At 53.2% G+C, this 20,526-nt stretch overlaps 1 protein-coding gene across 6 annotated transcripts in view; it reads left to right on the forward strand.

Annotated features, from left to right (window-relative positions):
* Positions 1-20,526, forward strand: part of HNRNPUL1 (heterogeneous nuclear ribonucleoprotein U like 1) — a 43,878-nt gene that overhangs the window by 13,555 nt on the left and 9,797 nt on the right. The window contains exons 1-10 of one of the 6 annotated variants that reach the window (XM_074306892.1): positions 4,368-4,523; positions 6,490-6,618; positions 8,866-9,028; positions 10,270-10,343; positions 12,490-12,629; positions 14,327-14,426; positions 17,264-17,376; positions 18,079-18,345; positions 18,981-19,103; positions 19,184-19,312. In XM_074306892.1, the coding sequence (XP_074162993.1) occupies positions 4,499-4,523; positions 6,490-6,618; positions 8,866-9,028; positions 10,270-10,343; positions 12,490-12,629; positions 14,327-14,426; positions 17,264-17,376; positions 18,079-18,345; positions 18,981-19,103; positions 19,184-19,312 (1,263 nt within the window). In that variant the 5' untranslated portion in view covers positions 4,368-4,498. Of the gene's footprint in view, positions 1-4,271; positions 4,524-5,359; positions 5,834-6,489; positions 6,619-8,865; positions 9,029-10,269; positions 10,344-12,489; positions 12,630-14,326; positions 14,427-17,263; positions 17,377-18,078; positions 18,346-18,980; positions 19,104-19,183; positions 19,313-20,526 lie in introns of those variants that run through there. The other 5 variants (XM_074306889.1, XM_074306891.1, XM_074306894.1 and 2 more) reach the window with 5 other exon arrangements.

Consider the following 20,526-nt stretch of genomic DNA (forward strand, 5'->3'; position numbering starts at 1 on the left):
TATGATGATGTGACATTCACAGTTGTGTTGTGTGTCCTGGCTGTGATAGTGTGACATTCACACTTGTGTTGTGTGTCCTGGCTGTGATAGTGTGGGGATCCTAGTTGTGTTGTGGGTCCTGGCTTTGACAGTGTGACATTCACAGTTGTGTTGTGAGTCCTGGCTGTGATAATGTGTGGTTCCCAGTTGTGTTGTGGGTCCTGGCTTTGACAGTGTGACATTCTCACTTGTGTTGTATGTCCTGGCTGTGACAGTGTGACATTCACGGTTGTGTTGTGTGTCCTGGCTGTGATGATGTGACATTCACACTTGTGTTGGGTGTCCTGGCTGTGACAGTGTGACATTCACGGTTGTGTTGTGTATCCTGGCTGTGATGATGTGACATTCACACTTGTGTTGTGTGTCCTGGCTATGATGATGTGACATTCACAGTTGTGTTGTGTGTCCTGGCTGTGATAGTGTGACATTCACACTTGTGTTGTGTGTCCTGGCTGTGATAGTGTGGGGATCCTAGTTGTGTTGTGGGTCCTGGCTTTGACAGTGTGACATTCACAGTTGTGTTGTGAGTCCTGGCTGTGATAATGTGTGGTTCCCAGTTGTGTTGTGGGTCCTGGCTTTGACAGTGTGACATTCTCACTTGTGTTGTATGTCCTGGCTGTGACAGTGTGACATTCACGGTTGTGTTGTGTGTCCTGGCTGTGATGATGTGACATTCACACTTGTGTTGGGTGTCCTGGCTGTGACAGTGTGACATTCACGGTTGTGTTGTGTATCCTGGCTGTGATGATGTGACATTCACAATTGTGTTGTGTGTCCTGGCTATGATGATGTGACATTCACAGTTGTGTTGTGTTTCCTGGCTGTGATAAGGTGTGGTTCCCAGTTGTGTTGTGGGTCCTGGCTTTGACAGTGTAACATTCACACTTGTGTTGTATGTCCTTGCTGTGACAGTGTGACATTCACGGTTGTGTTATGGGTCCTGGCTGTGACGATGTTACATTCACAGTTTTGTTGTGTGTCCTGGCTGTGATAGTGTGACATTAACAACTGTGTTGTGGGTCCTGGGTTTGACGGTGTGACATTCACACTTGTGTTGTGTGTCCTGGCTGTGATGATGTGACATTCACAGTTTTGTTGTGTGTCCTGGCTGTGACAGTGTGACATTCACAGCTGTGTTTTGGGTCCTGGCTTTGACAGTGTGACATTCACACTTATGTTGTGTTTCTTGGCTGTGACAGTGTGACATTCACGGCTGTGTTGTGGGTACTGGCTGTGACAGTGTGACATTTACAGTTTTGTTTTGGGTCCTGGCTGTTGCAGTGTGACATTCACACTTTTGTTGTGGGTTCTGGTTGTGACAGTGTGACATTCACGGCTGTGTTGTGAGTCCTGGCTGTGATAGTGTGACAAGCACAGTTGTGTTGTGTGTCCTGGCTGTGACAGTGTGACATTCACGGCTGTGTTGTGGGTTCTGGCTGTGACAGTGTGACATTCACAATTGTGTTGTGTGTCCTGGCTTTGACAATGTGGCATTCACACTTTTGTTTTGTGTCCTGGTTTTGACAGTGTGACATTCACACTTGTGTTGTGTGTCCTGGCTGTGACAGTGTGACATTCACATTTGTGTTGTGTGTCCTGGCGGTGACAGTGTGGCATTCACACTTTTGTTGTGTGTCCTGGCGGTGACTGTGTGACATTCACGGTTGTGTTGTGGGTCCTGTCTGTGACAGTGTGGCATTCACGGCTGGGTTGTGGGTACTGGCTGTGACAGTGTGGAATTCACAATTTTGTTGTGTGTCCTGGCTGTGACAGTGTGGCATTCACGGTTGTTTTATGGGTCCTGGCTGTGACTGTGTGACATTCACGGTTGTGTTGTGGGTCCTTGCTGTGACAGTGTGACATTCACGGCTGGGTTGTGAGTCCTGTCTGTGACAGTGTGACATTCACACTTTTGTTGTGTGTCCTGGCGGTGACAGTGTGGCATTCACACTTTTGTTGTGTGTCCTGGCGGTGACTGTGTGACATTCACGGTTGTGTTGTGGGTCCTGCCTGTGACAGTGTGGCATTCACGGCTGGGTTGTGGGTACTGGCTGTGACAGTGTGGAATTCACAATTTTGTTGTGTGTCCTGGCTGTGACAGTGTGGCATTCACGGTTGTTTTATGGGTCCTGGCTGTGACTGTGTGACATTCACGGCTGTGTTGTGGGTACTGGTGTGACAGTGTGACATTCACGGCTGGGTTGTGAGTCCTGTCTGTGACAGTGTGACATTCACACTTTTGTTGTGGGTTCTGGTTGTGACAGTGTGACATTCACGGTTGTGTTGTAGGTCCTGGCTGTGACAGTGTGACATTCACAGTTATGTTGTGTGTCCTGGCTGTGACAGTGTGACATTCACACTTGTGTTGTGTGTCCTGGCTGTGATAGTGTGACAAGCACAGTTGTGTTGTTTGTCCTGGCTGTGACAGTGTGACCTTCACGGTTGTGTTGTGTGTCCTGGCTGTGACAGTGTGACATTCACGGCTGTGTTGTGGGTTCTGGCTGTGACAGTGTGACATTCACACTTGTGTGTCCTGGCTGTGACAGTGTGGCATTCACACTTGTGTTTTGTGTCCTGGTTTTGACAGTGTGGCATTCACGGTTGTGTTGTGGGTCCTGCCTGTGACAGTGTGGAATTCACAATTTTGTTGTGTGTCCTGGCTGTGACTGTGTGACATTCACGGTTGTGTTGTGGGTCCTTGCTGTGACAGTGTGACATTCACACTTCTGTTATGTGTCCTGGCTGTGACAGTGTGACATTCATGGTTGTGTTGTGTGTCCTGGCTGTGATGATGTGACATTCACACTTGTGTTGTAAGTCCTGGCTGTGACAATGTGACATTCACACTTGTGTTGTAAGTCCTGGCTGTGACAATGTGACATTCACACTTTTGTTGTCTGTCCTGGCTGTGACTGTGTGACATTCACGGTTGTGTTGTGGGTCCTGCCTGTGACTGTGTGACATTCACGGTTGTGTTGTGGGTCCTGCCTGTGACAGTGTGGAATTCACAATTTTGTTGTGTGTCCTGGCTGTGACTGTGTGACATTCACGGTTGTGTTGTGGGTCCTTGCTGTGACAGTGTGACATTCACACTTTTGTTGTGGGTCCTGGTTGTGACAGTGTGACATTCACAGTTGTGTTTAGTGTCCTGGCTGTGACAGTGTGACATTCATGGTTGTGTTGTGTGTCCTGGCTGTGATGATGTGACATTCACACTTGTGTTGTGGGTCCTGTCTGTGACAGTGTGACATTCACACTTGTGTTGTGTGTCCTGGCTGTGATGATGTGACATTCACACTTTTGTTGTGGGTTCTGGTTGTGATAGTGTGACATTCACACTTTTGTTGTGGGTCCTGGTTGTGACAGTGTGACATTCATGGTTGTGTTGTGTGTCCTGGCTGTGATAGTGTGACAAGCACAGTTGTGTTGTTTGTCCTGTCTGTGACAGTGTGACGTTCACGGTTGTGTTGTGTGTCCTGGCTGTGACAGTGTGACATTCACGGCTGTGTTGTGGGTCCTGGCTGTGACAGTGTGACATTCACACTTTTGTTGTGTGTCCTGGCTGTGATGATGTGACATTCACACTTGTGTTGTGTGTCCTGGCTTTGACAATGTGACATTCACACTTTTGTTGTGGGTCCTGGTTGTGACAGTGTGACATTCACACTTTTGTTGTCTGTCCTGGCTGTGACAGTGTGATATTCACGGCTGCGTTGTGGGTCCTGGCTGTGATAGTGTGACATTCACACTTGTGTTGTCTGTCCTGGTTGTGACAGTGTGACATTCACGGTTCTGTTGTGGGTCCTGTCTGTGACAGTGTGACATTCACACTTGTGTTGTGTGTCCTGGCTGTGATGATGTGACATTCACACTTTTGTTGTGGGTCCTGGCTTTGACAGTGTGACATTCATGGTTGTGTTGTGTGTCCTGGCTGTGATAGTGTGGGGTTCCCAGTTGTGTTGTGGGTCCTGGCTGTGATAGAGTTGGGTTCCCAGTTGTATTGTGTGTCCTGGCTGTGATAGTGTGGGGTACCCAGTTGTGTTGTGTGTCACAGGTGTGGTGCTGTGGTGTGTCCCACGTGGGATGCCACTGTGTGGCCGCCGGGCCACCTCCAAAGCTCCGAGGTCCGGGGTCACTTGCTGGGGGTCTCAGCACGGGGGCGCCCCCCGCCCACCCCTCAAGCCGACTGACGTCACTTCCTCCCGGAAGACTCTATGGTGGCGGGGCGGCGTCATCGCTACGTCAGGCTTCGCCACCATAGAGACGTCGTCGAGGGGAGTGGAGCTGGCTCGGAAACCGCAATCGGGCGCGGATCTCGGCGGCTGTGGGGAGGCGGGGAAAGGCGCCCGGCGGAGCGAACCACTGAGGGGGAGCTTCGTGTGCACCTGCTCTGCCGTCCCGGGCTTCGCCCCCCGGCCCAGGCCTCCCTGCGGCTCCCCGTCGGCAGACTCGCTCGTCCATGGACGCTAACGAGTATTTCTCAGGTAAAGTCTGCAGTTTTCGCCGCTGTCTGCGCCGCGGCCCAAGATGCGCCCCCCCCCAGCCGCCGGCCTGAGCCGTCATCTGGGATTTAACCAATCCGATCCGCGCTCATTAGCATGGCCCGGCAGTCGAACGCCTCAGGACAAATCGGTCGCTCCGATTGGTCCATAGATTACTGGGGGAAGATTGGGTAGTCTTGGGGGGACTCATTTTGGTGGTTTGATTGTTGCCGATGATCGTGGGGGGGATTTTTTGGCGGCGCTAGGAAGGTGCAGGCCTCTTAATCAATCAACCTCCTTCCGGGTCCTCAGTGGCTGAAAAGCGCTGTAGGGGGCGGGGCCCCAGGCTCCGCCTCGTCCATTGGCCGAAATGGCTTCCCCGGCTTAGCCATTCCTTCCGAGGGGCGGGCGAGTCAGTCTATTGAGATGCGCGTCATCGAAGCCAGGTTGAAAGTTCGAGGGGCAGCTCTGTGGGCGGGGAGCCGGTAGGCGGTTCGCGAGGCAGGCTCGGATTGGTCGGCAGCTCGGCACCCCGTTCTCATTGACTACGGGCGAGCGTACTCGGGCCAATCGGAGCCCTGCCTAACGCCCTTTCCCCTTCCACGCCCTAAGGGGAAAGGGGCCTGGAGGAGGGCGGTGTCGGAAATGCAGGGCGGTGTCGAGCGATTTCTGCGGCTCCCATTGGCCCCCGTCGCCCCTTCGCGCGCCGGCCGCCCGGGCCACGGGCCAATCAAGACGCGCGCCGCGGCGCGCGGAGAGGTGGGGGGGAGGTGGTGGCGGCCATTTTGAGCCGCTACCGCCGTCTCTAGTGCCGTCGTTGCCGCCACTGCCGTCGGAACCCGTCAGTGGGGCGGACGACTAGGTTGGGGCTGGGGCCGGGGCCGGGGCCGAGGGTCGGGTCAGGTGGAGCGGAGGAGGAACGGTGAGCCGAGGGGAGCCGAGGTGCCGGACCATGGACGTGAAGCGGCTGAAGGTGAACGAGCTCCGGGAGGAGCTGCAGCGGCGCGGGCTGGACACGCGCGGCCTCAAGGCTGAGCTGGCCGAGCGGCTGCAGGCGGCACTGGATGAGGCCGCTGCCGCCGAGGTCGAGGCCGAGGCCGAGGCGGAGCCCGAGCCCGAGCCCGAGCGGGAACCGGAGGCCCAGCCCGAGCCGCCCGCGCCAGCCCCCGAGCCGCCCCCGGGACTCCCGTCGGGGCCGCCACAGGATGTCCAGGAGACCCCTCGGGCCGAGCCGCCGCAGCCCGTCCCGGAGGTCGCGGACCCCGAGGGATCCTGCGAACCCCTGCGAGCTGAGGAGCCCGCGGGCCAAGAAGGCAAGGAGAGGGCGGGCGGGGTGGGAGCCCGGACAGCTCCCGCGGGGGCGGGGGCAGGACCGCTCACGCCCAGCCCGCGCTCCTGGGCCGCACCTGCGCCGCCCGGGGCAAGGGGCTCCCCCTGCGTGACGTCACCCCGGGGGGTTCCTCCTGTCATTGCCGTCACCCCGGGGGGGTTCCTCCTGTCATTGCCGGTGCGGCTCTGCATTTGCCTGAGCCTCCCGTTCCGGTGTTGGACTTTTACCCGAGTTCAAACCCAGTCAGAATATTTGGGGGAGCTGGAGTTGGTGTTTGTGAAGTTGGTCACGTGGTTTTTATTCTGTTGTGGACTTTGACGAGCGGGTCTGTTTAGGCGGCAGAGAGACCGCGGGCACTTCCTGCTTCTCTGGTGGGGAGATTGCCGCCGTGCTTTGGTTGGCCGCTACGGGGCCCACGGGAACTTTGAGCGCCCACCCTGTTTGGGAGTGAGACTCGTCCTTGGGGGACTGGTTGGGGCTCAGACTGAGCAGTAGTGACAGTTGTGTCTGACGCCCCCCAAACCCTGTGTTGTGCAGAGGTTTGTGTCCGGCTGTTAATTTTGCCCAGGGACCACCGGGGGGCTGGGTCACAGGTGGTCTCTAGACCTCTCCCCCTAATTGCGCCCCCCCTGTTTTTAGATGTCACTGGCAACACTGCAGAACAGAATCAGTTTTATGAGACCACAAGTGTCCGTCAGGAGAAGAAAAGTGGTTATGAGAGTAAGCCTCCCGAGCTGGAGCTGGAACAGCAGCTGCCCTCCTACCCAGGTGAGAAGCGGGGCATTTGTCTCCATCACTGGAAGGACAGTGCCAATGCCTGCCTGCATGCGAATGCCGCCTTGTTGTTCCCGCTCCGGACGGGTAGCATGGGCTGCCAGGCGGTGCTGGGCTCGCTTGATGGGTTTGGACGAGCGGAGGTGTCCAAAAGGACAGGGAGGTGCCTGGGGGAGAAGGCCGGGGAGAGCTCCGCCTGCCCCCTCACGCACAGCAGACCTGGGCTGCTCCGACCCGCCTGATCACTGGGGAGAAAGTCCCAGCTCGGGGCGCGGCCCCGCCATCCAGACACGGCCGAGCGCGTCGGCTTCTCTCCGCTCCTGCGGCCCGTTCTGCAGGACGGAAACGAGGGGACAGAGGCATCGCAGAGGAATCCACGGCACCCGTGGCCAGGCGCGCTTGGGCTTGGGGCCCGAAGAAGGCCTCCCCCGCTTCTGCTCCGAGATGTGGTACCCGCAGGCTGTGAGTGACTTTCGGACACAGCGCTTCCTGTGTTCTCTCCTGCACAAGTAGAGGGACCCGCTACCCAGACGAACAAACCTTCCTTTTGTGGGAAACAGTGTGTCAAGTGGGTCAGAAAGGCCGAAGTCTGAATCTGTCCTGCCGGTCCCGGCATTGGAAGAAGGGGGAGCGAAACAGCAAGGACAGAAGGACCGTCCAAGTAGCTTGGGGGAGGAGGCACCTAGCGGGTGTGCAGGCGAAGAAAGGCTTCATGAAGACTGGTGATGGAGCCCGGGGCCAAGGAAATGGCCACCCACCTACAGGGTCACTGAGTCACAGGCAGCACTTAGGGGAGCAAAGGCACTGCAGGGGGGGGTCCCGTGCGTCCTCGCCTCTAAAGAACCTGTCCCGCGCTCGGTCTGAGATGTTGGCGGATGAGGGATTAGAGCTGGAAGGCCCCAGCAGAGGAGGAGCGGCCGCCTGGCCGGTTCGCCGGTTCTCTCGGGGACGCCCTTGCAGCTGCCCGGGACTCCGCGTGTTTTCTCTCACTTGATGTGACTAACGTAGGCCTCCTCGTCCAGCCTGTGTGTCCCTGACAGTATCTGGTCACTTAGCACGCCCAGGTCCCGTTGGGTAGTGAGTGTGCACCACTGCCTGATCCTACCACAGTGTGCCTGCCTATTGCCCTTTGGGCTGCCAGTCTCAGATGGTTCTGTTGTGTAATCCCCAGCAAGACAGTTTGGTGAGTGAGCAGTTTGGAAACCTCCAGAAGGTTGCACGATTTCCTAACTTGAACCAGCCCACAAGGCTCAGCATCTGTCTGCGGCACCTCTAGTTTGAGGCTTGTTTTGATTGAAGGGAGTTCTCCAGAATGGGGCTGCCAAGAAAGTCTTCCAGACCGGATTGTGGCCCAACCCACGTTAAAATGGAATTGGGAAGTAGTTAATAAAACTAATCAAAAGTAACATAAAGCCACAGCTGTTAGGTGGCACAGCGGATCAAGCGCCGGGCCTGGGTCAGGGAGACTCATCTTTCAAAGTTCCCAGCTGCAGGTGCTGATTACGTGACCCTGAGCAAGTCACTTTGCCCTGGTTTGCCTTCATTTCCTCAACCATAGAATGAGGAGAACTAGCAAATCGATACCTTGATCAAGAAAACACCGAAATAGGACAATGAAGATCTTATAAGACATATCTAAAAACAAATTAACAACTATGAAAAATAGATAATGTTAGCGTGTGCTTTTTTGGGGGGAGGGGTCAGTATGTGACCCACAAATCCTAGTGAGCTCTGTTCCTATCTGAGTTTAACACCCCACTCTAGGCAGCCTGGTCTTTGTCCTGTGCAACATAATTCATTTCCCTGATTATTTGGGGAAGGGGACAGAGTGACAAAGAAACAAGGAAGGGAGTTTCACTCTAACCCCCGAATCTTTCTTGGACCCCTGAGAGAGAGATTCCTTGTCAGAGCCCAAGTCAGTCTGGCAGGCCCAGCTTCCTAAGGTGCAGACTTGGGTCTGGAGGCCCCATGGGGAGTTGTGGGGTCGCTCTTTCAGAATCCCACTGAAGAGTCCACTTTCTGCAGAGGTCCTTAACCTGCTTTATCTATGGCAGCTTGGTGCCCCTCTCACAGAATGATGTTTTTAAATGCATTAAAATATGAGCTGCGTAGTATTCCAGAGACAAGCAGCTGTATCGAAATAGTCAGCAGGCACTTAACAAAGAGCAAAAATTAATACCTGGTGACAGAAATTCGCGCCTAAAGTCTGTCTGTCGTGACCTTCCCTGTTTTTCTCTGCAGTTGAAGTAAAGCCTGGGATAAAGAAGGAAGACTCCTTTGCCGGTTTCCCCCCTTCTAATCCTTCACAGCCTCATCTGTCCAATAGACATCATTACCAGAGTCGCAAAAGGCCTTTTGAAGACAACCGGGGACGTGGTTACTATGAACACCGAGAGGATAAAAGGTACGCTGTGGTGGGGGGAGGAGGCTGGTCCCTTTGAGGGTCCAGCCCGTATGTAGAAAGCCTCACCTTTGATGGGAAGCAGCCTGTCCTGGAGTCGGGGGCCCAGGATGAGGACAAGTGCTTGTCAGAATCCCGCCCCCGGGCTCTTTTCCCTCCATGAGTTCAGTCAGTTGGGCCAAAACTTTGCTTTGCTTTGCTTTGCTTTGCTTTGCTTTGCTTTGCTTTGCTTTGTTCTGCTCATGTCACTCCCTTCCCCAGAACCTTCAGTGACTCCCCATTACTTCTAGACTAAGCCCATTTTGGTAAAGTCAGGTGCTCTCTCCCAAGCTTGCTTCAAGCCTCCTCCCACCTTCTCAGGGGGAAGGATTCCTGCAGCCCTCACATGTGGGGATGCAGTCAGTGGTGAAGCCGTAACCGTGCTGTCTTGGAAACATGCTGGGGACGCTTCAGCCTCCCTACTTTTCACTGCCTGGTTCAGGCCTCTGTCAAATCTGAGCTCTCCCACAAAACCTCTTCTCTCAGCTGTAAATGTCTCAGCTCCCTCTCGTCGTCATGGGGCTTTATAAACCAGGCGGTTGCTCGGGGCCAGAGCACATGGCCCCCGTAGGCACCTGCTTGGTCTCCCAGGCCTGGCTGCCTTGCTGTCCCCCACAGTGCTGAGTTCTAGTGCTTGGCAGACCAGAGGGGTGGAAAGCATTCAGTGGCAGAGGAAGCAAAGACTTGGATTGTGTAGGACTGGCATTATGGCACCACCGGAGCAGAAGATCCGGGGTGGGAGCAGAAGCCGCTGGAGGAAAGGCTGGCAGCTGGCGTCCCTGCCGTACCCCGAGAGCGCAGGCATTTAGTCCCTCCTGTTCTCCTCTCCCTTGTGAAAGAACAAAGCCTGTCCTGAGGCTAGTGGAAGCTTCCGAGAAGTTCACGATTTAGGACTGAGTCATTGGGAATCTGGATGATTGCTGGTCCCTCGGGCATCCATGGCAGCGGCCCTTGCCGGCCAGACCTCCACTGCCTGGCTCTGTGGCCTCCTTCTACTGGCCGCCTTTCAGACCAGGTCATTGCCTTATCCACACTTCCAGCGGAGGGCAGGCAGGAGCTGCTCCCAGAGTCCCGGCCAGCGGCCCTGCTCTGCTTTGGGGCGGTGGTGGTGATTGGACTGCGGGCTGCTGGGCAGCGCGTCTCGGGAGAAGCTCTCCTTCCTTGCCACGGTGGCATTCGTGAGCTAGCTGGTCTCTCTGTCACAGGGGCCGTTCGCCTCAGCCGCCTGCTGAAGAGGACGAGGAAGAGTTTGATGACACCCTTGTCGCCATCGACACGTGTGAGTTCCGATGACCCTCGGGAGGTCCCTGTCACCCCCTGCCCTTCCAGCCTCAGATGAATCATAGGCCCTCTTCAAAGTTGATTTTTATCCACCAAGAAAGATTTATTCCCTTCCACAGGAGGTCTTCACACCAAGCTTGTAGACACATTCAGGGCTGGCTAAATTGGATCTTGTTGAATGGGGGTGATTTCTGTAAGAGGGATGGCCTTCTGGGCTGGGAGAACAGAGGGAAAAGAAGTGCCTTAGGTGGGATTCTGTAGGGTTGGTCTGGTGGGAGGAAGTCTTGACTCCAGAGCGGAATCAGTCCCAGTTTTGCTCGTGACAAGACGCTGTCGCTTTGACGCGGCTGGCCTCTGCTGGGCTCTCGTGACCAATCAGCAGGGAGAGAGTTTGGGCCATGGTTGGCAGGCTGGTTGATGGACCCTAGCAGTTTGCACTGACCTGTCGTGTTTCTCCGGAGATGCACAGGGCCAGGCTCCTCAAAGCCTCTGCATATTGGCCTGTCCAGCCCCTGCCCCTTGGTCTTGCCTTGTAGTCTAAAGGAGTAGAGAAGGGCTTTTTCACACCCAGTGCAGCCGACCCTTGCGTTCACACTGCCATGAGTGAGGGGGAGGTAGGCAAGCAGCTTAGAATGTGCTCCAGCAGACAGGGCTCACCAAGCTGGGATGGCAGACACCCCCAGTTGTTGCTCGTCGGGGAGTGTGGCCGCCCTGTCCAACAGCCCCCAGGCCAGAGCTTGTACGCTGCTGGCTGAGTTTACAGACCCAGGGGAGAGGGGAGGCCACAGGAAGCTTTCACCTTAGTGGCAGTCAGCCTCGGGACCAGCCCAAATCCGTGGCTTGGCATCACTCGGAGCATCAAGCCAGGGAGCACCTTCTAGGAGCAGAATGGCAATCCTAGCTCAGGTTTCTGTAGCTATCTCCTCACACTCTGACAAGTTGCTTCTGTCCATACTCTCTGAGCTCATGTCACAGATGGAGAAATTCAGGCTCCAAGAAGGGACAACTGTCCTGCCCGGGGACCCTAGGCTTAGCCTTGCCACCAACTCCTTCTATGGAGGCAGAATCAAGCTGCCGACAGGAGAAACGCTAGCATCCCGACTAAAGTCAGGAAGACCGGAGGTTAAATCTCCCCTTGCACCCAAGAGCTGGGTGACCCAGGCAAATCACTTGTCCTCTCAGGGCACATGCTTGGGGCGGTTAGAGAAAGTATGTCTAGGAGACCAGAGCCTTGCTCTCTGGGAAGGGGTGGGGGTGGCCTAGGCCCAGCCCAACCACGGCAGAGATGCCACCAGTGAGACCACCCTCACTGACCGCCCCTCACCCCTTGGTGAGGCAAGCAGTGCCTGCCTATAGTCAGCAACACACTCCTTGGCAGAGGCCCCACTCCGGGAGCTGAGCACAGGGAGAGCCCAGGCCTTTTCTCAGGGTTATCAAGATTATTAGTTACTTCCTGTGTCCTGGGCCTCATGCCAAGTGCCAGGAATACAGAGTTTTAAAAAGGCCATTTGATCCCTGTCCTCAGGGAGCTCTCAGTCCGGTGAAGAAGGACAACTGAGTATACCTGTGAGAGAGAGAAAGGGTAAATGGAGAAGCCCTGGAAGAGCTTAAGGAGGAAAGGTGGGAGCAGGAAGACGGAGGGGCTTGTGCAAGGAGGCCACAAGGGGGAAAGAATGGGAGTCTGGAAGGAGCAGTAAAAGCCAAGCAGCAGGACGGGGATCGACATAGGGACAGAGTGACGGGGGGACATCATTGGGGCTTTCGCTTGGGAAGCTTTTGGCTGGATGGAGGATGGATTCAAGGGAGACCATTGAAGAGAGAGAAGATGAGGGTTTCCCCCAGGGTGGGAGGTAGCTCAGGGAAGAATGCAAGAGTGGAGGGGGATCGAGGGGCTGGCGAGGGGGAAGTGGGGTAGTAGCTGCCCTGAGCAGGGGAGAGGAAATGGCAGCTCTTTGGATGTTAGGTGTGAGGGGTCCAAAAATCAACGGCTGATGGGAGACCAGGTCAGAGAGCTGGCTTTAAAGGTCTGGGGCTCGTCTGCTTAGAGGAGCTTTCCACAGATGAATGGACCACTTGTCACTGTTGTGCCCAGGAGGGTTTTGCTTCCACTTTCCTTACGGTGGGTCACCCATTCCTTTTTCCAGATAATTGCGATCTGCACTTCAAAGTAGCCCGGGACCGGAGTAGTGGCTACCCACTCACCATTGAGGGATTTGCATATCTGTGGTCTGGTGCCAGAGCCAGTTATGGGGTCAGGAGGGGCCGAGTGTGCTTTGAGATGAAGGTAAACCCTGACAGTGATTATGCCGTGTCTGAGAGATAGACCGGGGGGGGGGGGGGGAAGGTCGGGGGACCATAAGAGTGGGGTCAGTTTGGCCTAGCCCCTTTCACCAGGATGCTCGGTCGGGCGTCCCAAAGGCAGAGACAAAACTGCTTTGTTTTAAATGTGGACAGATGAGAGGAGGTGGCCGGGGGGGGGCTCTTTTATCTCATTAAGCCTCTTCTGCTATACGTGCAGCAGCAGTGTGGGCCGTGACAGAGTCCGCTCAGACAACCTTGGCAGGGACTGAGGTGGGGGGAGGGAGGGAGGAGGTCCTAGAACTTGAGAAGGTATTTAACCTTGCCCTGTTGGAGGAAGCAGGAACATAATGGGGCCCAGATGGGAGACCAGACCTTGAGCCTAGTTGCGCTCTACCAGACCCTGGTTTCCTCATCCGTTAAGATGAAGGAATTGGTCTGGATGATGTACTTTGAGAGTAGATCCAATCCTGTGGAAGTTGTGAGCCCTGGCGGCTCATCCTCCAGCTTCTGATAGAAGTCCTCCAGGGAGAGCGGCAGCCTCTCCTACGCCCAGATGATTCTATGAACTTTGTGCTCCATTTGCCTCCTGTGGTTTATCCACTCACTGGTCTCTGTCTCCCAGAATGGCCAGGTCTCGGAGGATCATAATCACCACACCTCCCTGTTGGCAAGGCAGCTGGGGCTCCCCAAGGAAGGGTAGATCTTGTCTAAGGATGGGGGTTCTGAATGGTGGGTTACGCTGCCCATAGGAGAGAGGGGCAGCCAGGGTGGGCAGTGCCAGGGACTTTCCAAGTCTTGTATATTCCTTGATGTTCAGCCCTCAAGAAGAAGGCGCGCTGGCCTGGTGGGGCAGACTCCTTTGGGGGGCTGTCTCTGGCTGCCAGCCCTACAATGTGTGGGGGGGGTTCTGCAGCATGGGGAAGGGCAGTGGCAATGGCCAGAGGCCCGGGGACTGTTAAGACAAGGACTAAGTGAAGCCCCTTGGGAGGGAGCAGAAAATGGACCCACAGGCCCAGAGGCTGGCCCTGAGGTAAAAGAGGCACCAGAGGGGACAGCTAGGTGGCTCAGTGGATAGAGCACCAGCCTTGAATTCAGGAGGACCCGAGTTCAAATGTGGTCTCAGACACAACACTTATTAGCTGTGTGACCCTGGGCAAGTCACTTAACCCCAGTCTCAGAAAAAAAAAAAAAAAAAAAAGGCACCAGGGGCAGAAGCCAGCAGGAGGCCAGTGTTGGTCACTGCAGGTGACATGCAGGTCTTCACAGATGTCCGGGGGCGGGGGGGCACGACAACCTTGTCAGGGAGCCCACGCTGAATTCCGGGGCCTGGGAAGATGTCCTCCTTTTCCCAAAGAAACCCATTTCTTGGAACCAGGGAGAGAGAAGCAGAAAGAAGCCAGCCTGGGACTGGCCTTGGGCTGAGCGCAGATGTTGGCTCTCCAAGCTCCCTGCTCAGAGGGAGCCAACCCTCCCTTGTCTTATAGTGTGTGCTGTGTTCGATTGCATCTCTACAAGACACAAATTGTGTCTCTGTTTTATAAGGGAAGGAAACCGAGCCCCGCAGTGGGCACTTGTGGGGAGGCACCTGAAGTTGTTGGTTCTCCTGGAGAGACAGAGCTATTGTATGCGTTCTAGGCCGTAGGCATTGGTTAACCCAGGATGTGCTTTCTCCTTCCTCAGATCAATGAAGAAATCTCTGTGAAGCACCTTCCTTCCACAGAGCCTGATCCCCATGTTGTGCGAATCGGCTGGTCGTTGGATTCTTGCAGCACCCAGCTAGGTAAGGCCACGCTCCTCTCCCCAGTGGACCAGGTGACCTGAGCAGCCAGCTTTCACTGGTGCGCGTCCCCCACACACACATTGTTGGGGGCACCTGGTATGGGGTGGACTCCCAGAAACAGACTGAAGGTCATGGAAAGATTAAGGGTTGAGCCCAGAAAATCTGGCTTCCCTTTCTCTTTGGATCTTAGCAACCTCATCCTTCAGGCACAAGTTTTTTTATCTCCTCTCTCAGGGTCTCTGAGAAGATAAAGTTGGGTAAAATGTAGCTCTCTCACCAGGGTTCTAGGGGTAAGAGGTGGGAGTAGATATCCCTTGGTAGCCTTTCCCCATTGGCTAAACGGCTAAAGGACACAAATAGGCGGTTTATAGCCTCCTCCCTTCCCCACCCCACTGTGTACGTACATAGATACATATATATATATATATATATATATATATATATATATATATATATATATATATATATATATATATATATATATATATGTAAGCCATCAGTAACCATAGGAAAAAAATGCTCCAGATCACAAGTAAATAGAGAAATGCAAAGTCAGACGATTCTGAGGCGCCACCGCACACCAGCAGATTGGCTAAGAAGACAAAAAAGAAATCAGCAAAGGCTGGTGGTGGAATTGTCAGCTGGTCCGATTATTCAGGAAATGATTAGGAATTTTGTCCCAAAGGCTACTTGACCCAGCAGGGTTAATACTAGGTCCGTGTCACAGAAAGATCAAAGAAAGAGGAAATAGACCCACGTGTACAAAGTGTTTGTAGCAGCTGTCTGTGGTGGCAGACAAGAGGAATGAGTCATTATGTGAATTTGATGGAATGCTTTTGCGTCATAAGAAAGGAGGACAGTGGCTTCAGAGGAACCTGGAAAAGCTTGTGAGCTGATGCAGAGGGAGGGGAGCAGAACCAGGAGAATGGTTTTCCCAGTTGCAGTTTTCTCATACACAGCTCCATCAGACTTAGGGTAACCACCTGAGATGTTCTTTGGGCTTAGCCAGTGAGGAAATCTTTTTTTTATTTGACTACTACACATGTGTGTTTTCCAGTGGCAGTGGTTGAGTGGAGAGAAAAGTTGGTTCTGAAAACAAAATAAAGTTTAACTCTGAAGAGAGAGCTTTAAACTAGCTAAAGTGCTAGCATTTAAAAACACTTCTACAGTTTGGCTTATCACTATCAATTTCTCATCTTAATTGTTTTCAATTAGCAAAAATCTGCCTTCTCTCACTTCCCTCATCTTCCCATTAAAAAAGAAAAAAGTCTTGTAACAATTATGCACAATTAATCGAAATAAATTCCCACACCGACCATGTCCAAAAAAATACACATCTCCCTTTGTCCTCTGGGTCCATGCCTCCTTTGTCAGGAAGAGACTAGGCTGTTTCATCAGGACTCCTGGAATTGTTGGCCTGAAGTCTTTCAAAGCTGTTGGCCTTTACAGTATTATTGTTTATATTTAAATTGTTCTCCGAGTTCTGCTTACCTCACTGAATCAGTTCATATAGTTCTTACCAGGTTTTCCATCCCCTTCATCATCACTTTATTTAGCATAAGCGTATCCTGTCCCATTCCTATGCCCAGACTTAATCAGCCATCATTCAGTTGATGGGTGTCCCCTCACTTTCCAGGGTTTTGCCACAATGAAAAGAGGTGCTGTAAGTACTCTTGTACTTTAGGACTTTTTTCCTTTTTCTTTGAAATCCTGGAGGTTGGGGCCTGGTAGTATCACTAGGTCAAAGGGTATGCATGGTTTAAAAATTTGAGGCCATCATTTCTCTAGCATTTGTTGTTTTCCTTTTCTGTTGTCCTAGCCAATCTGCAATGAACTGGGACTTCGAATTATTTTAGCTCGAATTTCTCTTAATTGTGATTTGGAGCACTTTTTTCATATGGTTGTTGACAGCTTAGATTTCTTCCCCAAAACCTGCTTTTCTTACCTTTTGATCATTTGTCAATTGGAAAATGGCTCTTTTTCTTATAAATTTTTCTTCTAAGTACCCTCCGGATGCCTTCAAAATGAGACTTTTTTTAACCCGAGTAGATTTTTTTTCTCCCTCATTTATCGATTTCTTGTCTATTTTTAGCTATTAACTGGTTTTGTTTGTACAAAAACTTTTTAATTTTATATAACCAAAATTGTCCATTTTATTTTCTGTTCCTTAGTCACCAACTCTTCGTTCTTTTTCCTTGGCCCTAGTTGAAAACAAACAGAAATAGTTATTTTATGGAACATTTATCTGCCTAGACCTAGAGTGCTGAGACGCATGGGTCTTTGCAGTCCCCTCTGACTAAAGCCAGGTTCAAATCACTAGGAGAACAGCGGGAATTGAGTGGCAAGTGCCATCCAGGTAGTTCTAAAGAGGAAGGGAATATGGTCTCTGGACAGGTTTCTGGATGCATCCCTCCCCCAATACCTCACACCTGCAATATAGAGGAAGGTCACTTAGTTCAACCAACTCATTGTATAACTGAACCGAAGTTCAGAGATGGTGTTAAGGTCACAGCCCCATGTTCAACACTGCTATACAATGCTAAGTAACTATTATCCTATCTTGTCTAAACAACACTTTTTTTTTTTTTGAGGAAATTATGTGAATCTTTCTATTTAAATAACAGCCCTCTGGACAGATAGGTTAAATGGAAGCCCCTGGAGATGAGGCCTACCCAAGATCTGAAAGGCACCATCGCCTGATTCCCAGCCTTGGGCTCTTGGCAACCCTTTGGAGCCACGGCAGGATCAGTGGGGATGGTCTCCAAGTTAGTCTCCCCCAAGGGTCAGGAGCAGTGTGAAAAGAGACCACCCTAGGTGTCATGTGCTTTTCTTTTCAGGTGAGGAGGCATTTTCTTATGGTTATGGGGGCACTGGAAAAAAATCGACCAACAGCCGATTTGAAAACTATGGGGACACGTTTGCTGAAAATGATGTAATTGGCTGTTTTGCGGTAAGTAAGAGTAAACATCTCATTGGGTGGGGTTTTAGCATATGTGGGTAAAATGAAGTGCCACGCATCTGTGGGAACGACATGGGTTTTCTGTTTGTTTTGTTTTTGTTTTTTAAGAGATAACTATGAGGTGCCCCGAGTGGTAGGGGTGTCATGACAGATCAGACCCTTCCCACAAGCAGCTTTAGAACTTATAAGGGTGATGGGCAGAATGAGAAAGGCCTCAGATTAAAAGGTGGTAGGTGGGAGCTGAGCCTTTCTTGGAGCTTAGGATTCTACTGGGTAGAAGTGACACAGCATGAGCAAAGGCCCAGAGAGGTTCTGTGCAGGAAATAACGTGGGAGCTAGTGAGGATGGAGAGGCAGGGGCAAGTGGGGGCAGGCTCAGAGCTGGCTCCTGGCACCAAGGCTACGGGCATTGACTGGTCTGGGCACTGCAGTCCTTAGCATGGGTTGGTAAGGTTTTCTTAATGGTGCCCTCTGCCTGCATTGAACAGACCAGAATAGATCTAGGAAGGCACCTTTGAGCCAAGCAGGGAGGTCATACATTGGCCCCAGTGGTCCCTCAGGTCATGTGGATCAGACCTCTGGGGACAAAATGGGGAGCTCCTTTGGTGGGATCCCCCTGGGGCTGCCCGCAGGTGTCCCCTGGCTTGTGCACTGCTCAGCCCTTATGTATCGTCATCTCCTCTTCCTTTCCCAGGACTTTGAATGTGGGCATGAGATAGAGCTTTCTTTCACCAAGAATGGGAAGTGGCTGGGCATAGCCTACCGCATCCAGAAAGATGCCCTGGGTGGCCAGGCGCTCTACCCCCATGTCCTCGTGAAGAACTGTGCCGTGGAGTTCAACTTTGGCCAGAGGAGAGAGCCCTATTGTTCCATCATCCCAGGGTTCACCTTCATTCAGCACGTGCCTGTGGGAGAGCGAATTCGGGGAACCATCGGACCAAAGAGCAAAGCAGACTGTGAGGTAAGAGCAGCTGCTGACTGGGGCCCTTGGCAAGTCCTTCTGGAAGCCGCAGGAATAGAAGTCAGGGAATTGGGGAGCCCGGAGAGGGCCTAGCTTATCAGGAGCACGCATTTTGTTGTATTTGTCCAAGACTAAAATGGAAGAATCAGAATTTGAAGAGAGCGCCTTGTGGAATACTCTGTATTACAGGCCAATGAGGGGAGAGAAAGTCCTGAATAGCCTCCCTGCCTCCTACTTAGCCCAGAAGGGGACTGGGGGTAAGGGTTTAGCTGGAAACAGTAATAGGAACTTCCCTCCTGATGGTGTGGAGGATGCTCTCTAGGAAGGTCCAGAGCTCTGGGTTTGAGACCAGAATGTGAGACCCAAGGGTCCTGCCCACACAGCACAGTCTCCACAAGGCCCGTGCGCTCAAGTCACTTGGCACCCCAGGTTTTTGTTTAGCCATCAACAAGGCAGGCAGCACGGGTATGGGCTTTGTTCTCTCTGCTCCCCTACCCCAAGGCCTCCTCCCCTCAAAGACTTGCTTTGTGGCCTTGGAGGAGGTCTTTTTCGGCCCATCCTGCCCTTAGGACGCATGGCTTGCCGTCTTAGCCTGGCCCCTGTGCCATCATGGTATTCTCCCGGGTTCTCTTTAGATTCTGATGATGGTGGGCTTGCCAGCGGCCGGCAAAACCACGTGGGCTGTCAAGCACGCAGCTGCCAACCCTACCAAGAAATACAACATCCTAGGTACCAACGCCATCATGGATAAAATGCGGGTGAGTGTGCTGGGCCACCATCTCCCTTTGCTCGCTTCTGGTTCTGGACAGCCGCCAACTTACCTGTGCTCCCTCCCCAGGTGATGGGTCTCCGCCGCCAGCGCAACTATGCCGGCCGATGGGACGTCCTCATCCAGCAGGCCACTCAGTGTCTGAACCGCCTCATCCAGATAGCCGCCCGCAAGAAACGCAACTACATCTTAGACCAGGTACTGGTCCCAGGCAGCCTCTGTGCATACGGCCCATTACACACCTGTGGCTTCAAGCCCCCTTGAGCCTAAATGTATTGCCACCTTCATGAGTTGTGAAAACATTTCCAACCCTTTTCTGCCTTTCTGAGAACTCAGGAGCTCACCTGGGACCGCTCCACCAAATACCACGTTGTTGGCAGCCACAAGTGGTGAGAAGGGGTGGGACCCCACACACACCCCATTCCCAACCTCAGCATCATCACTAGTGCTTTCATTTCTCTGACCCCCAACGCCAGACCCCAAGGTCTCTCTTACGTTTGTATTTAAGATGAGGACTAGAAGGGGTCCGTTATGTAGCCTTCAGCCTCCTTGTTTTATAAGTGAAGAATCTGAGGGGGCTTACGTAGCAGATTTAATCTAGGGCCCTGTCAGAACGCTCCCCACCCCACCCCTGGAGGGCTAGCCCATGGTCTAGCTCTAAAACAGTGGCAGCAGGCAGTCCACCCGAGCCCTGTCATCTCCAGGATCCCTTCCCGCCCTGAGTCACAGATGTCTATAGCCTCCAAATCCACGGCCAGTTCCCAGCGGCTTTGCTTTGAGGGTGTTGATTCTAGAACAAGCCCTCTGCCCATAGGGCTGCCTTGGTCAGTCCAGAGAGCAGACAGGCCGAGAGGCGAGGGTGTTGGGAAGGTTCTGGGAGTCACTGGTAGAAAGTGGCTCTGTCCAAGCCTAGGGCAGTGGAGAGGTCACTCTTCTCAGCTTCTCAGGCCTTGAAGATAGGGTCAGCTAAGTGTACATCACTTGGACAGTCTGAGTGAGGGCCCAGGAATAACCACAAGTACCTCCAGGTGAGTAGTTGTTTTGTTGGTAGAGATCGGGTCATGTCAAAGACATCCAAGAGAATCTTGGGAGTGGGCTCCCACCCAGGGCCCACCGTCAGGACAAGAGTCCAGGTGGTCTCAGGATTCCAGCAAGGTCCCCCAATCTGGTCACTTTGGTTGTGATGGTCAGCGCCAGGCCGCACACTGTGCTGTGGCCACTTAGGTCAGCAAACGAGGAGCAGCCCACAGCTGCCCTCCCACCATGAGCACCTCCAGGGCTTCCTTTTTCTCTGCCCAAAAACACCTGCTCCTCCCCATTCTTTTCCTTATGAAGTTGGCTGGAGCAACTGAAAGACTAGCCTTTTCCCCATCCAAAAGGGCAGCCACCCCCTGAGGTTGGGGATGGGTTCA

Source organism: Sminthopsis crassicaudata, chromosome 3 (genome assembly GCF_048593235.1).
Source record: "Sminthopsis crassicaudata isolate SCR6 chromosome 3, ASM4859323v1, whole genome shotgun sequence".
Lineage (NCBI taxonomy): Eukaryota > Metazoa > Chordata > Mammalia > Dasyuromorphia > Dasyuridae > Sminthopsis > Sminthopsis crassicaudata.